Source organism: Fusarium falciforme, chromosome 1 (genome assembly GCF_026873545.1).
Source record: "Fusarium falciforme chromosome 1, complete sequence".
Classification (NCBI taxonomy): domain Eukaryota; kingdom Fungi; phylum Ascomycota; class Sordariomycetes; order Hypocreales; family Nectriaceae; genus Fusarium; species Fusarium falciforme.
Window position 1 is genome coordinate 3,702,534 of NC_070544.1, and position 18,587 is coordinate 3,721,120.

Genomic DNA, 18,587 nt, shown 5'->3' on the forward strand with positions numbered 1-18,587 from the left:
TCACAGTCACCATGTCTGTACGTCTACTCTCCCAAGCTCCCTGCTCCCTTTGTTCCTTTGGCGGGGTGACTCACGAGTAGCGCAGCAGTTCTTCATCCAGAACAAGAATGTCGGCAACCAAGCCGAGTCTGAGGATTGGAGAAGTGAGTAATATCTCCTGGCAATCTATATTCGCCCCGGCGACCTCTATGTCTGCCGGCGCGCTTGATCTCGACCGGTGCTCACCAGCTCTTAGTCCGCGGCTACAACCCTCTGACTCCCCCCGATCTGCTCCAGCACGAGATCCCCCAGACCGCCGAGTCCAAGAAGACAGTGCTCGAGGGCCGCAACGAGACTGTCGCCGTCGTCAATGGCACCGACGAGAAGCAGCGCCTGCTCGTCGTCATCGGACCCTGCTCCATCCACGACCCCGAGGCCGCTCTCGCCTACTGCGACCTCCTCCTCAAGGAGAAGGAGAAGCACAAGGATGAACTCCTCATCGTCATGCGATCCTACCTCGAGAAGCCCCGCACCACCGTTGGCTGGAAGGGTCTGATCAACGACCCCGACATTGACGGTAGCTTCAAGATCAACAAGGGCCTGCGAGTCTCGCGACAGCTCTTTGTCGACCTCACCTCCAAGGGCATGCCCATTGCCAGCGAGATGCTGGATACTATCTCTCCTCAGTTCCTTGCCGATCTGCTGTCAGTCGGCGCCATTGGCGCCCGTACCACTGAGAGCCAGCTTCACCGTGAGCTTGCCAGTGGTCTCAGTTTCCCCGTCGGCTTCAAGAACGGCACTGATGGCTCATTGAATGTGGCCATTGATGCCATTGGCGCCGCCGAGCACCCCCATCACTTCCTTTCCGTCACCAAGCCTGGTGTCGTCGCCATTGTCGGCACTGAGGGCAACCATGACTGCTTCGTAATCCTCCGAGGTGGTTCCAAGGGCACAAACTACGACGCCGAGAGCATCGCTGCTGCCAAGGAGGCCCTGGCCAAGAAGGGTGTGCGACAGCGACTTATGGTCGACTGCAGCCACGGCAACTCTCTCAAGAACCACAAGAACCAGCCTAAGGTGGCCGCCGATATCGCCAGCCAGATCTCCAAGGGTGAGGACGCCATCATGGGTGTCATGATTGAGAGCAACGTCAACGAGGGTAAGTTACCAACAAGTCGTACCATTCGAATGCAGACTAACAGAGTTAAGGCAACCAAAAAGTTCCTGCCGAGGGCAAGTCTGGTCTCAAGTACGGCGTGAGCATCACGGATGCCTGCATCAACTGGGAGGACACAGTCACAACGCTAGAGACTCTGGCACAGGCTGTCAAGGACCGCCGTAAGCTCGCCGGCGTCAACGGCGCCTAAGCTGTAGGAGTTTGGAGGGTTGGGTGCGCCGAACTTGGCGACGAGGAAGATGGTCATGGTCGTCACTGGATGTTTCAACAATGAGTCCTGGGCCTGGGATTAGGACTGTGTCTTGTCGCAATAGGTCGCGCATTTCGTTTCGAGGCTTGGAGTTTATAAGGGTGTTGATTTTCGGGATAGATAAAAGCATCAAACATGGTACGATGACTGAGGGCGCATTCAACAAAAGAAGGCGCCTACGCTGCGCTCCGTGTTTGACCGAGCAAGAGAGAATGGAAGCAATCAAAAGCATTGAATGATATGAAACGAGGCTGTTGATGGTGTCTGTGTCTGCCTCGCTAGTTCCCGTTACTGGGGCGCGCGAGCGACATCGCATACTGTTTGTGCTCAGTCACGCACACTGTACGGCCAATGCTCATATTTGTAAGGTTACACGCCACACCAAGCTCCACTATCCACACTGTGCTATCTGAGCTTCCAACTGGCGTTTTTTGAGCAAGCCCAATCCAACTGATAATTCCGTCATCTCGACCCTTCACCCACTCAAGCCCAAAATCGCTCATTGCGATCGCTCAATCCTAATCACTATCTCGCGATCCCTATCGACGTCCATCACTACTCTCACTCCTCCATCTTCAATCATCGCTCCTGGAGCCATCAACGGGTTTCATCGACAAAAGGAGACGCGGTTCCTGTGTCTGGCGCGATTATGGCACGCGACTATTCACCCGCCGAGTCTCCCCTGTCCTCCATGGACGAGTCGGAGCCTTACGAGGAGGACGGCCATGAGCTGTACGAGACGAATTTGCGACCCTCCAAGCGCCAACGGGTCGATGCTGGCTCTACAACATCCTCTGCCGTCGTCCCCGACGCTGAGCCCGAGACTGTACCAGAGCCTGACCCTCTCGAGGGCATGTCTGATGTCTCATCCGACACGTCGGGCGACATCCCCAGCTCTCCGATCAATGCGCGTCTCGATGAGGAGGACTTCCAGGACCAAGTGACCGTTTGCGACTGGGACGGTTGCCCGGCTGGTGACCAGGGCAACATGGATAAGCTGGTCGAGCATATCCACAACTCGCACATTGAGAATCGGCAAAAGAAGTATACATGCGAATGGAGAAGTTGCAACAGGAAGGGTCTCCCCCATGCCAGCGGCTATGCCCTCAAGGCACACATGCGCAGCCATACCAGAGAGAAGCCCTTCTACTGCTACTTGCCAGGTACGGCGCACCTTGACTCGCGATACGCGATAGCTTATACTGATGATTTCCTAGAGTGCGATAGGTCTTTCACTCGGTCAGATGCATTGGCAAAGCATATGAGGACAGTCCACGAGACTGAGGCTCTTCGTCCCTCTGATCCCGTCCCCAAGTCGATGCAGTCGGGCCCCCAGGGCAAGGGAGGCAAGCTCAAGATCATCATCAAGACCAACCAGCAATCGCAAGGTGCCCACGACGACATGGACGAAGCTGCCAACGGCGACGACCACACCTCGGAGTACTTTACGCCCCTGACCGAGGACCTCTTCGCAGCCGAGGAGCTCGCCTATCCTGTCGACAAGCTGTACCGAAAGTGCTACTGGGAGGCCAAGTGGGCTGAAGAGGTGGGTGAGTCGCTGAAGAAGGAGTGCAAGGAGTGGGAGGATGTCTACTATAAGGAGTGGCTCGAGAAGGAGGTGCTCCTCGCCCAGGTGATTAAGAGTGAGGTGAACTGGCATGAGCGGCGACAGGCTATCCTGACTGGAGCTGCCGATGTACACATCCCCGGCACTGTAGAGAGCGTCGAGGGAGAGCGGGCAAACGGCGCACAAGGAGAGGTTGTGGCATCCACCAACGGGACAAAGGCGGCGGGTGTTGCTGCATGATTGGGGTTTTTAATGGCGTTTTTTGTTCTTTCTCTTTTCCAGTCGGGGCATCGCAACTGGGAGCCAGCCACGGTCTCCGATACGGTCGGTGACCTTGTATTATTATATCTAAACGGATGTGGAGTTGATGGAGTTGGCTACGAGACTTTTGGGGAGAGCTCCAGCAGCAGCATAGGTCGTCAGATGTTCGAGACCGTACAATGAAATCATGATTCAGCTTATACAAATAGGATGTGTTGTTACAGGGCCTTCTTCTTGGCTCGATACGACTGCGAGTTCTTGAAGGGGAACCCGCTCGTGCTCTGGTCAAACTTGTGGTAGCGGCTGGTCATGGCTTTGTCGCTGGCAAACATGATGCAGTACAGCGCAAAGGTGGCAAAGATGGCGCTCCCAACGCAGCCGAGTAGGTATCCAGTCTCGCGAGTCCAGGCAAACCAGCCGTAGCAGTAGAAGGCGGTCGAGGCGTGGTGTAGCATGGATATGAGGACGGCGGCCGAGGCGTAGGGCGAGGGGGTCGTTCCGTCGGAGGATGCCTCTGAAGATAGTGGTTAGTGAGGTCGTCGAGGGACTTGGAGGGAGGGTTGAGGTACCATCTGAGGAGGTATCGAGAGGGAGGACGCCAGAGAGGATGATGACAATGAGGCCCAGGGCGAGGAGGGCGAAGCCTAGGGAGCGGGCAAAGTACGTCTCAAGGGCTGCACACATTAGCACCCATTCCTCACACAGCTTGAGAGTATCTCACGAGTTGGTTCGCCGCCCCCGGAGCGAAGGATGGAGCCGACAAAGGACGGCCAGAGGATGAGCGGGAACGCCTGGGTGCTCAGCCAGGCGAGATTCCCGATGCTGTATGTCGCGATGGCCTGTGGTGCGTGTCAGCAAGTTGAATGAATGAAACTTATGGGTAGGGATCGTACACTCATTGTGACGAATTGATGTCTTTGATAGATCAAATATCAAATAAGAATCTGCGAAAAGACCTAGTTGGTGGTTTAGAAGCTATAGCTGAAGCTGAAGCTCAAGATGGTTCCATCATGGGGAGCTGTCCTTTGACATGGGGGGGGATCCTCCCCCATCGACGTCACCACGGTGCATTTGGCGACCGACCCGCTTACGAACGGCCCATATCCCGATCCGTCCGTTGTAGCATTTTCCGGACTTTGCCACGCACGGGAGAGGAGGCCGATCTCGCATCTCTAGTCCCGCAGGCACAGGCGACAAAAAACCATTGCAAATCCTCACATTTTCATTGCCCGCTCTCCCTAAGAACGGAGCCTTCCCAAGCCTGCCTGCCTGTATCGGGATTTCCGAGGAGTTACTAAAACAGCCCTTGGTCTAAGCCGGGCGCCGCCCGTCTATCGCCCTGCACTTCTTATCTTGCTCTGCCCGTTGACTCACGGAGTTGTTTCTTTCTCTTGTCCGTCACAATCTTTCCAATCATAACGTCTTGATTTGCACCTGAAGATTTGCAGAGGTTTATTTATTTGTCAGCCGCCTTTGCGTCGAGGGTCCGTCCCCAGTAAAAAAAAACTAGAGTCAACAACTCCCCGGCTTCCACTTGGGCGCATCCGTCACTCAACTCTATACCAAACAACTTCCTGATACTCCTGTGTTGTCGTCGTCGCCGCCGTCCTCCCTCCCTCTCTATATCGCGATTCAACACCAGGCGCCATGAGTGCCATTCTCTCCGCCGACGACCTCAACGACTTCATCTCCCCCGGTGTCGCGTGCATCAAACCCATCGAGACCCTCCCCGCCGCCCCGCCCCCGCAATCGCAGTCCCTCGAGACTGAGGTCATCCTCGACGGCCAGCAACCCGCGGCCAATCCCAATGCCCCCGCCCAGATCTCTCTCACAGATTGCCTTGCATGCTCTGGCTGCGTAACATCCGCCGAGGCTGTGCTCGTGAGTCTTCAGAGCCATGCCGAGGTCCTCACCACACTTGATGCGGCACCGGCCTTGAGGGTCGTCACCGACGATAGTGGCCGGTTCAGGGTCGAGGGCTTGGAGAATGAGAACGCGAAGCTCTTTGTGGCTAGTGTGAGCCCTCAAACAAGGGCCAACCTTGCCGCAGCCTGCGGTGGGAGCGTCTCAGAGAAGGATGTCGGGCACATGCTGAGCAATCTGTTGCGTGGGCCGGACGGTATTGCCAACGGCGGGCAATGGAAGAACGGCTTCACATGGGTGGTCGACACCAATGTCGCGAGGGAGGCTACCCTTGTGCTCGGTGCTGAAGAAGTCCTCAACTCGGCGCGGGCTGGCATGGCCACACCTGCGAAACCCATCCTGGCATCCTCATGCCCCGGCTGGGTTTGCTATGCCGAGAAAACACACCCTCATGTCCTCCCACATCTCTCGAAGGTCAAGTCACCGCAGGCTTTGATGGGCACCATTCTCAAGACAACCCTAAGCCGAACACTCGATATCGCCCCCAGCCGCATCTGGCACCTGGCCGTTATGCCATGCTTTGATAAGAAACTTGAAGCCAGTCGGGAAGAGTTGACGGAGGAGGTCTGGGCAGGAGGCGAATCTCGTGGTCGAGGAGTTCGGGATGTTGACTGCGTCATCACGAGCAAGGAGATTCTCATGCTTGCAGAGTCAAGGGGACTCAATTTCTTCGATGTACCCAAGACGGCACCACCCAGCCCGACTCTGACGCCGTTCCCCGATCCCAAAATCCACGACTTCCTCTTCCCGCGTCGACGGTCCAGAAATCTACCTCGCGAGGCGGGTACTTCAGGAGGCTTGTTGCACCACATCCTTCAAAGCCGAGCAGCGCAAACACCAGGCGCAGAGATTGTTCACACCCGTGGTCGCAATGTTGATGTTGCCGAGTACTCTGTGGTTGTGAATGGCGAGCCAGTTTTCCGTGCCGCCAGATATTATGGCTTCAGGAATATTCAGAACCTCGTTAGGCGCCTGAAACCAGCCAGACCGTCCCGAATGCCTGGCGGAAAGCCCTTTGGAAGCGCTCGCAAGCCGGCAGGAAAGGCGGCATCCCTCGAGCACAGCTATGTCGAGGTCATGGCATGCCCCGGAGGCTGTACCAACGGTGGCGGTCAAATCAAGGTTGACGACCCCGTCGTCATGGAGCGAAGGAATTATTCCGGAAAGCCAGGTCCGCAGGAGCAAAAGGACTGGCTAGCAGAAGTTGACGAGGCCTACTTCTCGGGAGAAGAGGCCGGCATCGAGGTTGGCGAGGAAACATTCGAGCATGTCGTTGGCGGCATCTCCCACTCATACATAAATGATACCCTGGCGCATTGGGCGGAGATCACAGGCATAGGACTTGATAGACTGGCATTCACGAGCTATCGTGAGGTGATTAGCGACGTTGGTAAAGACACAGCCACAGATACCGAGAGGGTGGTACAGCTGGCGGGAAAGATTGGAGGCGGATGGTAAAGCTAGTCGATAGAAATAATCAACTGCCCTAGCCTCCTCTTCGAGCGAAGCCAAACCCTCCCCGTCCACTTCCGTCTGGTCCTCTTGGTGTTCGAATGGGAGCCTGCTGCTGCTGCTGCTCGTCCTGGGGTGTCTGGTTCCTCCTAGGCGATGGCTGGTCGGGCTGTCGCCTTTGGTTGTTGGGTTCAGACTTCGGGGTGTAGTTCGGATCGTACAGCTCTCGGCCGGAACCTGACATGTTCTGCCTCCTCGGGGCGTCAAACGAGCGGTTGTCGTACTGGCGATTGTCATACTGGCGATTCTCGCTGTTCCTATATCCGCCTCTTCCCCTACCCCGACCACGACCACTGAAGTGCCCATCCGACCGCGGTGGGGTAACTGTGCCCGGAGATGAGGCTCCTGACGACGGGTTTGACTCGCCAAAGATCTTGGCTCGGGCCTCCTCGTACCGCCGCTGCTTCTCCTCTCGGTCTCGCTTTTGCTTGGCACGAATCTCTTCTGGGCTCATGGGTACCTCCTTCTTGGCCTCCTCGTTGTCGTCGTCGACGGTCAGCTGGGACATGCCAGTCACGGGATCCCGCTTGGCGATGACGGGCTTCCGGCTGAGCACCTTGACCTGGGGCTTGAAGGGGGTTGTGAGGGGGACGCCTGAGTTGGAGCTGGCTTCTATGTAGTGAAAGGTTTGGGGAGTGTCCCTGTCGCAAAGAGCGTCAGCAAAGAACTGGACTAGCATGTCAATCGCAACGCTGAGGGGACGTACGCAGACTCCCACAGCTTCCGATTTTGTTCAGCGTGCTGAGCAAGGCGCTCAGCCTTGGTGAGAGGAGCCTGGGGCGCCGATTGCTCAGGCTCGTTCACGGCCTTGTCGGCCTGGGCCTCCCAGTCGTCTTCCCAAGCATCAGGAACAGGCGCCTTGTTCTTGGACATGGTCAATTCAGGAGGGCTTTCCAAATGGTGACTGCGGTGATCTAGATATGTCAAGGCCTTCGTCTCCGTTTGTGTCTTGAAATCTGGTCCGGGATCGCAGGGTTGAGCATGGGGTGAAGCAAGAGCGTTTGGGTGGTTGTTGTTGGGAAGAAAATAGGCTGAATGGAGGCCCAAAAGCTGGGAGGAAACTCACGACGTATGGGGGACCTACGTTTTTTTCTTGCCTGTGCAGGAGAGCAGCGCAGCGCTTCAAGGAAGGTGGCCCGCTGAGGATTACGCCAACCTGGGAAACGCGAGGGACCTGGGCGCAACCCGCCGAACGGCGACACGACCGCCTGCCGCGCTTGTATCTCCGAAGTCGCTTCTGTCAAGCCCAGATCTTTAGCTGGGCAGTTCAGGTCAGTTTGGGCTGGTCCTAGGTGAGGTGGGCAGGTATGGAAGTTGCGGGGTGGCTGCTGGTTGGTGGGGCAGGCGAAGGGAAGCTCAGCCTTTGAGACGAGACGCAAGCATCAGCTGAATCACCACCTCTCCTCTCTTTCTGTTGATACGTCGTCTTCTGCCGCAAGTCTCAAACCATCGCTATTATTTCCAGCTGTGCCTCACATAATCTGTTGCTCTTCTTATTTCCCATTATTCCCCCTACCATATCCATCGCAAGAGTTCCGTTGTTATTTCAACATGGCTGGTGGTCCACGTCTCTCGCCCATGATCCAACGTGAAATGGCTGATCGAGCTGCCAATACCAGTGCCAGAAGAGTAGCTGAGGAGTATGAGGCAGCTAGGCTAAGACTTACAGACCAAACCTTCAATATGCGTAAGTGCTGGAGATGTTGGGTTCTCATCATCAGTCGCTCGGGCTGACAACACTATAGTGAGCTACCCAGACCCGCTCGCCCCTCGGAAGCAGTCAACCACGTACCCCCCGGGGGTAACACCTGAGATGGAAAAGAAGTGGCTTCAGGTCATCGAGCAGTCCAAGAAATGAGTTGTAACTCTCAACATGACTTTCAGTCTGGCGAGGAACGGTCAGTATCAGGGCTAGACGGGGTTCAGTAATGGGAACGTGGTTCTACACGGAGACTGTGGGCATTGATGGGACCCAAAGACCTTTCTAAGATCAGTGCCATGGTGATTCAGGGATAAACTCTACTGGCGGTTGTTAGGATAGCCGGCGTTGTGGATTGCTGCCTTAACTTGGAGTGGCCTGCACGTCGTCGACTTGGAGGTGAAGTTGTCTCAGAGATTCCAACCCCTGTATCGCCTAGTTCAGCTAGGTATGCAAGTCGTGAATTCCAGTCGCATATGTCAAAGGCTCGTATTTGTATGTGTACCAATATGGAATTGCAAGAAACCCCGTATCCAATCCTCAGTCAAGAGGGACATACACAACAACCTCGAAGAAGCTCTATCGCCCCGGTCGAACTCGCGTAAAATTCAAGTCTTATACTCTAAGAATTTGTCACACTAATAATCGGATTTCAGCCTTTTTACCCCAAGTTCTGTGGTCATGGCAACTCTTAATCTACAATACGATGAGCCGCAATGCAATACAAGCATTCTTGCGGGAAACCCGGCAAATATACTAGTTCATCGTGTATCCTTGACATTCTTGAATATTACGAATACACACCCAAAAGGCAAATCGCCTACCTAGTCGTGTCCTCCTGGAATCAAGGGATAACTCCATCACGTGCATACTACTGCAAACGGGAGTTGGTTCCTGCGTGAATGCAAGGCATATGAAAACTGGCACTGCCGACCATAGCCCCCTTGCGTAGACAATGGTGTCAGCTTGGCTGTAAGCTGATGTCGGTATGGCCGCAGTATCGATCAACGAGACCCGAGGTTACCACTCAGGTGCTGTGATCTTCCAGGCATGCTCCTCGCCCATCCATCCGAGATGCAAGATATCCGAGCAGGGGGAAATAAGAAGAAATGACTTGCGGGCGGCATCGCACCTGACCGGGTACAGGTCTGTATTCGAAGGTGTCTGGTCCGGGGTGTCACAGCCGGGGTGCAGCCCAATGAAGCCGTAGCAAGTTGACAGACATGCGGAGGTGCTGCAGAGGCAGGGAGTCGATCAGGTCGCGGGGTGACCATCCCATCGGGACCGAGCTCTTGATGGGATTTGCGAATGGACGATGGCCATTTGGCTGTGTTGCCCGAGGGGTGGCTTGGTCCGTCCACTCCTGTCGTGATTGGCAGTGATTATTGTACAACATATGGTTTCAAGGCAACCGAGACAAGGTCAATTGGAGATGAACGGATTACAAGGTGTATATAGTCAGTGACAGTGTGTAAATATCATTGCTTCAAGGCTGCCTGCATAACTAGGCGTTCTAATACCAGCTAGTCTCGATGCAGCGTTTCCCGCAGTTTGCCATCCAGTCATGTTGAGAGGGTCAAAACACAGGGCGCAGATTCAACCACGGTTTACTAATTAATAAATGTATGTGTTTTTGCAGCAACACGTATGTAGCATTCTCGAATGACATTAGCGAAATGTTGAGGCCGGTGATAGTGGCAAGACCCATGTTGCAGTCAACCCTGTCGGCCAAAGGGATGGAAACGGTAACCGACTCGTGTCGATCTCGGCTAGCCATGACACATTTTGGCAGACACAGATATCGGGCCTGACGTTCCAAAAAGGATCACACACATCAGCCTAGCAGCCCGGGGGCCTGGGGACGCAACCGGGTATTTGGAATTGGAGCACAACATGTGAGGGTGAGAGTGTGTCCGTGTGTGTGTGCGATGGTGACAGCAGCGGAACTGGTTCCCCAAGTGATGGCCAATGGTTCAAGGTCGGGCTCTCAAGCTGGGCAGGGAGGGTCATGTTTGTGGCGATTGCTGGGATTCCCCAGCTTCCATGTGAGCAATCAAGCAACGTCCAACATACCAAGAGAGAGCTAGACCTCTCTCAAACATGACGGGTCGCGGGAGTCGCCCCGAGCCGAAGAAGCGTGGCTCGATAGAGTGGCCCGCGTGATCATGAAGATGAATGAGGAGAAGCAATGAGTGAATGGCCTAGGAGACGCACATGTCGTCTTATTTTATTGTCGTGCCGTGGGCCAGAGAGAGAGAGGTGCAGATATCGGTCTGGTCTTGGCACCAACGGACGTGTCTCGGGCTTCATGACTGGCAAAGACGTCATCCGTCAGGTCGACTGAACCCCTCCAGGGCCTATTGCTGGGGAGCAATACTCCATAGGAACTCCAGGAACGTTCACCGTCGTCTCATCTTGAGTGGAATCGAGCTAGCTGCTGGACAAGTACGCACCAATCCAGCACGTACATTCTGCCAAGAGTGAGGTGCGGCGCCGGAAGCGTTTGTAGCTGATGATGGTGAGGGCTCAAGTGAGGGGAGCATGCAATCAGAAGCTTGGAGATCTCTTGTTGAACCCCGCCGAATCAAGTAAAAATGGAAAACAAGCCCCACCAAGATTGCACCAAACGACCACCTACCAGACCGGCCAAGATCGCCTCCCGCCAGCTTGAGCCTGAAGCCTGAGCTGTGCAGCGGCCGGGCAATACGCACTGTGACCGGCCTCTTGTAGTAATCCGCAGCGTGTGCCTATCACGACCGACGGGACCTGATCCCAGACCAGCTGGAGCTGCTTCTACTCGCATCTTCCAGAATGAACCTGGACACCGCTGTTCTGTTCTGTTCCATCCCGTCAGCAAAGGTCAGCACTGAAACTCAGCTCAAGCCCATCCTTCCCGTATGCCGTGCAGACCTCCCGCTCGATGGCAGAGGATCCGATAGATACATCATATACCTGCCACCAGCCCTTTAAAGCACTCTTGCCCACGCTAACATTGCGAGTCTCATGGCGCCATCATTTCATCGAGAGGCGGGGTTGGGAGCGGGCCTGGTCCTGTTTGTTGTTGGTTCTGAGGCTTGCGCGGATGGCGCCGAGCCAGCTTCGACGCCATCTTGTAAACTGCAATGCAGAGACAGCCTGAAAGTACCAAGGTCGAGAAGCCATAAGGTAGATGCAAGCAGAACAAGGCTGTAAGCCTGAAAACGCCCAGAACAGAAGGTGATGTAAGCAGCCCAGACTATCCCGACCTCAAAAAAAAAGCTTGGATGAAAAGTGAGGTACCCAAGTGAGGAAGCAGGTGAGGACAAACCTCTAATAAGCTTCCCATCAGCATCAGGCAAACATCAACAATGCACAAACTCCACCTCTGATAAGCTCGCCCGTTTGAATCCTAGTCCCGACTGTCCTGTCCTGAGCTGTCGAGGTACAGTATCAGGAAGCAGGAGCCTCGGTCGGGATAACGTTAGGTCTGTTGCAGCGGCATCCATATCCATTCTTCATTGGGTTCTGCTGGGAATCCATCCCCCTCCATCCACTCATCAATCAATCGCAGCTCCGTTGCATCGCACTGTACGGGTGCCTCTAAACTCCCCCAGCCCACACCCTCACTCACTTCGCCCCAAAGACGTCTAATTATCATATCCATCACTTCTCTCTGCCTGCCCGCGCCATCCTAATCTTTCCCCCTCTCTCAACATTAAACCATCGCATTCCCTGCTCACTGCGAGGGCCCTCGTCTCTCACCACGCCCTCGTCCTGCTCTCAACCCACCACGCAGCTATTCCGGGGCCAGCGACGCCCAACCCCGACGACATTCGACGACTCACCTTGCTCACACTACCTACCTCGCCCCTCTCCTCCTCCGCCGCCGCCGCCGCCGCAACAAGTCGGCCCTGTTTCTAAGCCGCGGCAGCTTCCCCCATCCCAGCTCTTTGCCGCCATGTCAGGCACTGAGAGCGCTGCTTCAAACCCCGGAGGCTTTGACCTCCTACGAAGGGCCACCCAGGCCATGATGTCAAGGTTCGTGCTTGCTTTCATTCTCCATGTCCAATTACAGTTTTGCACCCTTCCGTTCAGTCCTCCCTCCAAATCTCTTGCCCATTTTCTACATATCCGTTGGGATCTCGTTGCGGTCCCAAGCTGGGGCCCTACTCCCGACATCGAATATCCCGGCTTGATCCCAGGGAAGTTGGCAAGCCCCTCACCAGGCCCAGGCGTCTTGGAGCTCGATGGTGGCAACGATGACGGGCCCTTCAGCACTCGAGCCCAGCAGCTTCAGCAGCGCCTCCTCGAGTCAGCCTCCTGTTCCGGCTAGTTCCAGTGGCCCCCCGGTCCTCGACACCGCCTGCCATGGAACCCACCATGGAAACCCTCCTGGAGCTCTCGCTCAAGCCCTGCGCTTGATCAAGCATCAATCCCACGCCATGACAGCGCCCTGAACATCTGCAAGTTGCTGAGCTCAGCCCGCACCGCTGCTGCCCTGCGCTGCAGGCACTCTAGGAGGTCCAGGCACTGGAGGTCGCCGGCCGTAGGGCGTTGGCGGACTTGCGGCTAGGGCATGTGGTGCTACGGATCGTCCGTCAGTGGACCACCAGAGCCCTCAAATTCCTGACGGGACGTCGGCAGCACTCTTGGGCAGCACAGCGAGTCTCGATCCCTGGAGAAGAGAGCAGGAGTTGGCGGTTTCGATGCAAGGACGCAGACTCCAATCAAGGCCTTGTCAAACCCTCAACTTTGCCATCACAGTGGAACCAACCAAGCAGTCACCGTCGTCTCGGAGCCGTTGGGTTCCAAAACCTGACTTGGCTCCGGCTCCAAAGAATGGCCCCGGCGGCATTCCCACATGCAAGAGACAGCTCCTCTGCTTCTGGCTCTGTCGCAAGGCCTGACTCGCCTCCTCCGTGATTGGGTCCAGTCGGCCGGTCTTGGAGTCAGTCAGTCCCTGCGTTTCCATCCCATCGCCTCCGACCCCGCCATCAGCTCTCGCTCCCACGTCCGCTCCGTGCCTCCCACGCAAGATACATACATACAAGCAACCACGTCCTGCTCCCCTCGGTCAGACAAGCCTCTGGACAAGCCCACCCCCGGCTGCATATCGAGCTTTCTTTTCCGGAGCGAGGTGAAAAATTCATCTCGTCATCCCCCTTTCCCTCGACTCCCGTCGACATCCATCGAGGTCCCAAGCCTCCACTTGTCCCCTCGCTCGCGCTTCGTCTTACACGGCCGCTCTCGGCAAGGCCTCGCATTTTTTATTACTGCTGGTCCTGGCGCGCTGCCCGCATCCACACCAGAGCGAACACACCACTGGCCCTCTTGACCTTGAAAGGCCTTTTTCGATCCCGTGTTTTTCTCGTCATAGTCGCATCGTCAGAGCCCACCACTGCCGCTATTGCTCGTCGCCGCCGCCTGTTCCCTCACGACCTTTTGCCCTGTTTCCCCTCTAGTCGACGCGCTTGGCAGCCGTCATGAACTAGTGTTCCCACTTTGCACTTCCCCGCGCTGCTGCATCGGCGCAAAAGCATTTATTCACTCACTGGAAATCTCTTACAAAATGCATGGGTTTAACCAAACCACCAGGTCCGCGGCCGCTGACGAGGATGGCGCCGATCACATCGGTTTCGATACTCCTCGATCTGGTGTAGCTACTCCTCAACCCGATCTACAGGACAAACGCTTGCCCGGCATCATGAGCTACTTCGGCCAGGTTCGTCAACGCCCTTCTAGTACAACCAGTCACAGTCTGTCTTCGCCCAAGCCCAATCGTTCTTCCCAGAGCGCTGTCACTCTAGACCGAAAGCAAATCCAGCCCACTCCACCAACCGACCTGCAGTTGCAGGCGCACACCGAAAGCTCCTCTCGCGAGTGTGCCTCTTTGGCTTCAGATCGTTTGCTTCTTCAACATGAGCCTCTCGGTCTCGAGCCAAGAAGCAAGGAGCGGGATGAGCCCAAACTTTCCAACCCCTACCCATCCCCACCCACTTCTCAGCCCTCATCTTCTGGGGGCTCTATTTCCCAGGATATGATTTTTGCAGCCCCAGATTCAGGGGCCGACGGCAAAGCCGCTGCCGCTGCAAAGTCTTTAACACAGTCGCAAACCAAGAAATCTGCAGCATCCCTCTTCACCACTACCCATTACCAACCCTCCAATGACCCATTGCCCCCCAAGCTCGACTCCAACCACGCAGCACCTCTCAAGGACTCTGATCCTCCCTCACAACCTGAAGCACGTTCCACTCCGAGTGCTCGCCCTGCAGCCCCCGGCAAGTGGTACTCTCTTGATGGACTCAAGGAGCTAACTCGTATGACGTTCAAGAGCGGCCCCTCAACTCCTACTCGAGCAATGTCGGCTGCTCGACCGTCCGGTTCCGATGGCAGGGCCCTCTCCTCCGGGAGGACCAGCCACGATGGCGCTGAAGTCAGCGGCACTCAGACTCCCAGGAGCTCAGGCGGCACACAGGCGCCGGCTGCCAAGGGAAAGCTGACTATCAAGATCAACGAGGCTCGGGGACTTAGAAAGAGCCGAGATCCTTACGTCGTGGTCGTTTTTCAGCGCAGTGAACTCATCTCAAGCGGCCCCAGGCACACTGAAGAAGATGACAACCTCAGTGTCGCCACACCCGGCATGGGTGGAATTCCCATCCAGCGACAGGGCAGCGATTCTGGCCGCCCAATGGCTATCCCCATGAGAAGCCGCCAGAGCAGCAACACCAGCATCAGTGACTACAACACTTTCAGGAATCGGTCGGCCCGGCTTTCCTTCACGAACCCCAAATGGGATGCCGAAGCAGAATTGTAAGTTGCTAACCAAGTCAGGTACCAGAGTCAAGATACTGACCAGCCATAGCGATGTCGTGAGCTCCGAGATGCTGGTTGACATTTCGGTATATGACCATGCCGCCTCGGGTGAGGAGTTTCTCGGCCATGTCGATTTCCAGGCCAGCAGAGACCCCGATGCAGTTGTCCAAGGATGGTTCCAGCTCCAGGGTCATGCCGATACAATGGCAGAGAATGCGCCCACTGGCGAGATCTACGTCCAGGCCGTCTATCACAGAGCCGAGAAGAAGCACTTTGGTCCAACCGACTTTGATATTCTCAAGTTGATTGGCAAGGGCACTTTCGGCCAGGTTTATCAAGTGCGAAAGAAGGATACGCAGCGCATCTACGCCATGAAGGTTCTCCAGAAGAAGGTTATCGTGCAAAAGAAGGAAGTCGCCCACACCGTCGGAGAGCGTAACATTCTCGTTCGAACAGCCATGTCTGACTCACCATTCATCGTCGGTCTCAAGTTCTCTTTCCAGACGCCCTCAGAACTTTACCTTGTTACCGACTACATGTCTGGAGGAGAATTGTTCTGGCATCTCCAAAAGGAGGGACGATTCGACGAGAAGCGCGCTAAGTTCTACATTGCCGAGCTGATCTTGGCCATTCAACACCTCCACAACAACGACATTGTGTATCGGGACCTGAAGCCTGAGAACATCCTTCTGGACGCCAATGGGCACATTGCTCTGTGCGATTTCGGTCTATCCAAGGCCAACCTCACCAAGAATGACACGACCAACACATTCTGCGGCACAACTGAGTACCTTGCGCCAGAAGTTCTCCTCGATGAGTCTGGCTATACCAAGATGGTGGACTTCTGGTCACTCGGTGTCTTGGTGTTTGAGATGTGCTGCGGCTGGAGTCCTTTCTACGCCGAAGACACGCAGCAAATGTATAAGAATATTGCTTTCGGCAAGGTGCGGTTCCCCCGAGACACGCTCTCACAAGAGGGCCGAAACTTTGTCAAGGGACTATTGAACCGTAACCCCAAGCACCGACTGGGCGCTACTGACGACGCAGAGGAGTTAAAGAGGCACTCCTTCTTTGGTGACATTGACTGGACGCTGCTTTCTAAGAAACTCATCACTCCTCCGTTCAAGCCCAAGTTGAAGTCTGAGACCGACGTGTCGTACTTTGACCCCGAGTTCACGACTGCGCTGGATCAGAACGGATCTCTCAACGAACGTGCGGCGGCACTGGCCAGGGGCTACGCGGCTTCGACTCCCCTCTCTCCCTCGGTGCAAGCCAACTTCCAGGGCTTCACGTTTGTGGACGAAAGCGCGCTGGATGATCACATGCGAGACCGAGCTCGAATGGACGACGAAGATATGGATGACGCTCACGGGCACCACGATAACGACGACTGGGACAACCTGGACGACATCGACCTCAGAAAGGCGAACCGGATGAGCGGCATTGTGAAGACTTCTGCTCACGATGAGCACATGGTGGGAGGCTCACACTTTGACGTATAACCCGGGCAGGTATTTGCATTTTGCACCCGGATCAGCTTCACGGCGTTTCGACGATGATTAGGGGGGATTCTATCCGTGTCATAAGAAGAAACAAAAAGTAATATTTCGCAAGCCAAAAAACCCAACCCAACCCAAACCAGACCCGCCGCCATTCTGTTTGCATGTGGGCCGTGGATGATTAATTGTGGAATTATTTGCATCGAGGTCGGATGGTATTGCATTGCATTGGTCATCGATCGTGCTGAACAGGATTCATGGCGTTTTATGGTTGTGCAAACAAACAAAACAAAGGGGGGTGAGAAAGAGGTTTCCCCCTCGAGTGTGTGCCTCAACTGGAAGGGCCATAAGCAGTAATGAATGAGAATGCCAAAGAAAATGACGGGTTGCCGGGAACCCTAGAAGGGATCTAGTGCACCCATTTGAGTTTTGCTGAGCGTTGTTTGTGCCTGAAATAGTATAGTGATGATGTAGTCACGGTGGTTTGTGTGAGTGTGCGATAGATGACGTTGCTTGCCACTAGACGATGGTTGACGCGAGTTGTGGATTATCCAGGCACTTGATAGTACATGCTGTAACAGCTTCGTTTCTTTAGGAATGCAATCAAGTCAAGATGTCAGAAATCAATGTCGACATCAGAAAGCACTAGTGACGTAGATGACTAGATCAACAGTTCTGCAGTGTTATCTACACCATGTCCGAGCGGATGACGTTGAGCCATTGTTGGACCCAAGGGCAGACGCCATCATCAATACTCCAGAGTGAGCCAAAGGGCCACTCTCACTAGGATTCGGGCAATTTGATGGTATCAGTTGCTTGTGCTTCATTTGGCATTCACATTTCGCAATGAGTTCCTACAGGCAACCATGAGGTTGGATTTTAGGAAAAAGTACACAGGATTATAATCCCCATTCCACTGCTTCTCGCAGCCCAACTCTCCTCCAAGGCTGAGTTGTTGTCAACCTCTCCCTCTTTTTCTATCCCCATCTAGCGGCGCCTCGGGCGGCGGGAAGTGGCCCGAGGTGCCAAGTCCGGGTCAGCTAGGTATCCTCGCGAGGAAAGGCGCTTAGTGGTGAGCCTCATCCTCCTCCTCGGCCTCGAGCCAGTCGGCGACCTCGGGGGTGCCAGAGGCGGTCTGGGCAGAGGTGTCCTGGCCCTCAATCTCGACGGCCATGCTCTCGTACTCCTTCAAGCTGCCAGCGAGGTCGGTCTCCTCAGGGGAGGCGGGGGTCTTGGGGGCGTTGAAGGTCTGGACCTGGCCCTCAGAGTCGGTCTCCTTGACGGCGGGGATCTTGTAGGCCTTGAGCTCCTTGAGGTAGAGCTCCTGGACGAAGTCGGCTGTTGGAGAGGGGTGTCAAGTCAGCAATTGAGCAACCATCGGACGGATTCAGGCGTTGCTGGGGCGCATTGGGCGTTGGGACTGCGAATGGAGATGGTGGACGTTATCCCGAGTCTGATCGTGGAGGCTTTGGCGACGTCGGAGCTCGGGTGGAGCGCAGCTTCGGCTATAGGACAGATCCGACCGACGACAATGAGGAATCGACACAGGGCGAGAAGGAGTCGGAAATCGCAACGGCGGGGGATCAAGGCATCGGCAGGGACAGCATCTTACCTCTCCGAGAGACGGTGGGAGCAATGAAGCCCCTCATCTGGACGGCATTGGGTCGGGCGACTCGAGAAACGGCCGCAACGGCGGAGCGAGCGCGCTATAAAAGAAGTTCTCGTCAGCGCTCCTCGCTCTCGGGCAGACTTGGTATGGAGAATTCGAGGGATCAATCGCTTACCGAAACCCGGGACAGTTGGCTGAGCATTTTGGATGGCTGGTCGTGGCTCAATTGGGTACTCCGGGGAGATGGGGGAATTGAGGGTTTTGGGGAAAAATCGTGAGAGTGCAGGCAAGACAGGCGCTCGCCCCCCCGGCTAGAGCG

General features: G+C 55.5%; 9 protein-coding genes across 9 annotated transcripts; 6 read left to right on the forward strand and 3 right to left on the reverse strand.

Annotated features, from left to right (window-relative positions):
* Positions 1-11: 11 nt before the first annotated feature.
* NCS54_00103100 (Phospho-2-dehydro-3-deoxyheptonate aldolase) lies at positions 12-1,346 on the forward strand (the record flags this gene model as incomplete). The annotated part of the gene is made up of 4 exons (XM_053146666.1): positions 12-17; positions 86-143; positions 236-1,138; positions 1,189-1,346. 4 exons carry the CDS (start codon positions 12-14, stop codon positions 1,344-1,346), a joined length of 1,125 nt encoding a protein of 374 aa, XP_053002641.1.
* Positions 1,347-1,884: 538 nt separating this feature from the next.
* Positions 1,885-3,213, forward strand: NCS54_00103200 (Hypothetical protein; the record flags this gene model as incomplete). Its single annotated transcript, XM_053146667.1, has 2 exons — positions 1,885-2,569; positions 2,624-3,213. The coding sequence occupies exons 1-2, from the start codon at positions 2,056-2,058 to the stop codon at positions 3,211-3,213; spliced, it is 1,104 nt and encodes a 367-aa protein (XP_053002642.1). The 5' UTR covers positions 1,885-2,055.
* A 239-nt stretch (positions 3,214-3,452) lies between these two features.
* Positions 3,453-4,133, reverse strand: NCS54_00103300 (Hypothetical protein; the record flags this gene model as incomplete). The annotated part of the gene is made up of 4 exons (XM_053146668.1): positions 3,453-3,748; positions 3,804-3,908; positions 3,956-4,073; positions 4,128-4,133. The coding sequence occupies 4 exons, from the start codon at positions 4,131-4,133 to the stop codon at positions 3,453-3,455; spliced, it is 525 nt and encodes a 174-aa protein (XP_053002643.1).
* Positions 4,134-4,881: 748 nt separating this feature from the next.
* On the forward strand, positions 4,882-6,615 carry NCS54_00103400 (Nuclear architecture-related protein 1; the record flags this gene model as incomplete). The annotated part of the gene is made up of 1 exon (XM_053146669.1): positions 4,882-6,615. The coding sequence occupies one exon, from the start codon at positions 4,882-4,884 to the stop codon at positions 6,613-6,615; it is 1,734 nt and encodes a 577-aa protein (XP_053002644.1).
* Positions 6,616-6,643: 28 nt separating this feature from the next.
* Positions 6,644-7,707, reverse strand: NCS54_00103500 (Hypothetical protein; the record flags this gene model as incomplete). The annotated part of the gene is made up of 2 exons (XM_053146670.1): positions 7,376-7,707; positions 6,644-7,310 (listed from the first exon to the last, which is right to left on the reverse strand). Exons 1-2 carry the CDS (start codon positions 7,540-7,542, stop codon positions 6,644-6,646), a joined length of 834 nt encoding a protein of 277 aa, XP_053002645.1. The 5' UTR covers positions 7,543-7,707.
* Positions 7,708-7,998: 291 nt separating this feature from the next.
* NCS54_00103600 (Hypothetical protein) lies at positions 7,999-8,527 on the forward strand (the record flags this gene model as incomplete). The annotated part of the gene is made up of 2 exons (XM_053146671.1): positions 7,999-8,356; positions 8,415-8,527. The coding sequence occupies exons 1-2, from the start codon at positions 8,221-8,223 to the stop codon at positions 8,525-8,527; spliced, it is 249 nt and encodes an 82-aa protein (XP_053002646.1). The 5' UTR covers positions 7,999-8,220.
* A 3,778-nt stretch (positions 8,528-12,305) lies between these two features.
* On the forward strand, positions 12,306-12,680 carry NCS54_00103700 (Hypothetical protein; the record flags this gene model as incomplete). Its single annotated transcript, XM_053146672.1, has 2 exons — positions 12,306-12,385; positions 12,443-12,680. The coding sequence occupies 2 exons, from the start codon at positions 12,306-12,308 to the stop codon at positions 12,678-12,680; spliced, it is 318 nt and encodes a 105-aa protein (XP_053002647.1).
* Positions 12,681-13,916: 1,236 nt separating this feature from the next.
* On the forward strand, positions 13,917-16,662 carry NCS54_00103800 (Hypothetical protein; the record flags this gene model as incomplete). Its single annotated transcript, XM_053146673.1, has 2 exons — positions 13,917-15,157; positions 15,210-16,662. 2 exons carry the CDS (start codon positions 13,917-13,919, stop codon positions 16,660-16,662), a joined length of 2,694 nt encoding a protein of 897 aa, XP_053002648.1.
* Positions 16,663-17,725: 1,063 nt separating this feature from the next.
* Positions 17,726-18,470, reverse strand: NCS54_00103900 (Hypothetical protein; the record flags this gene model as incomplete). Its single annotated transcript, XM_053146674.1, has 3 exons — positions 17,726-17,997; positions 18,272-18,365; positions 18,444-18,470. 3 exons carry the CDS (start codon positions 18,468-18,470, stop codon positions 17,726-17,728), a joined length of 393 nt encoding a protein of 130 aa, XP_053002649.1.
* Positions 18,471-18,587: the final 117 nt, after the last annotated feature.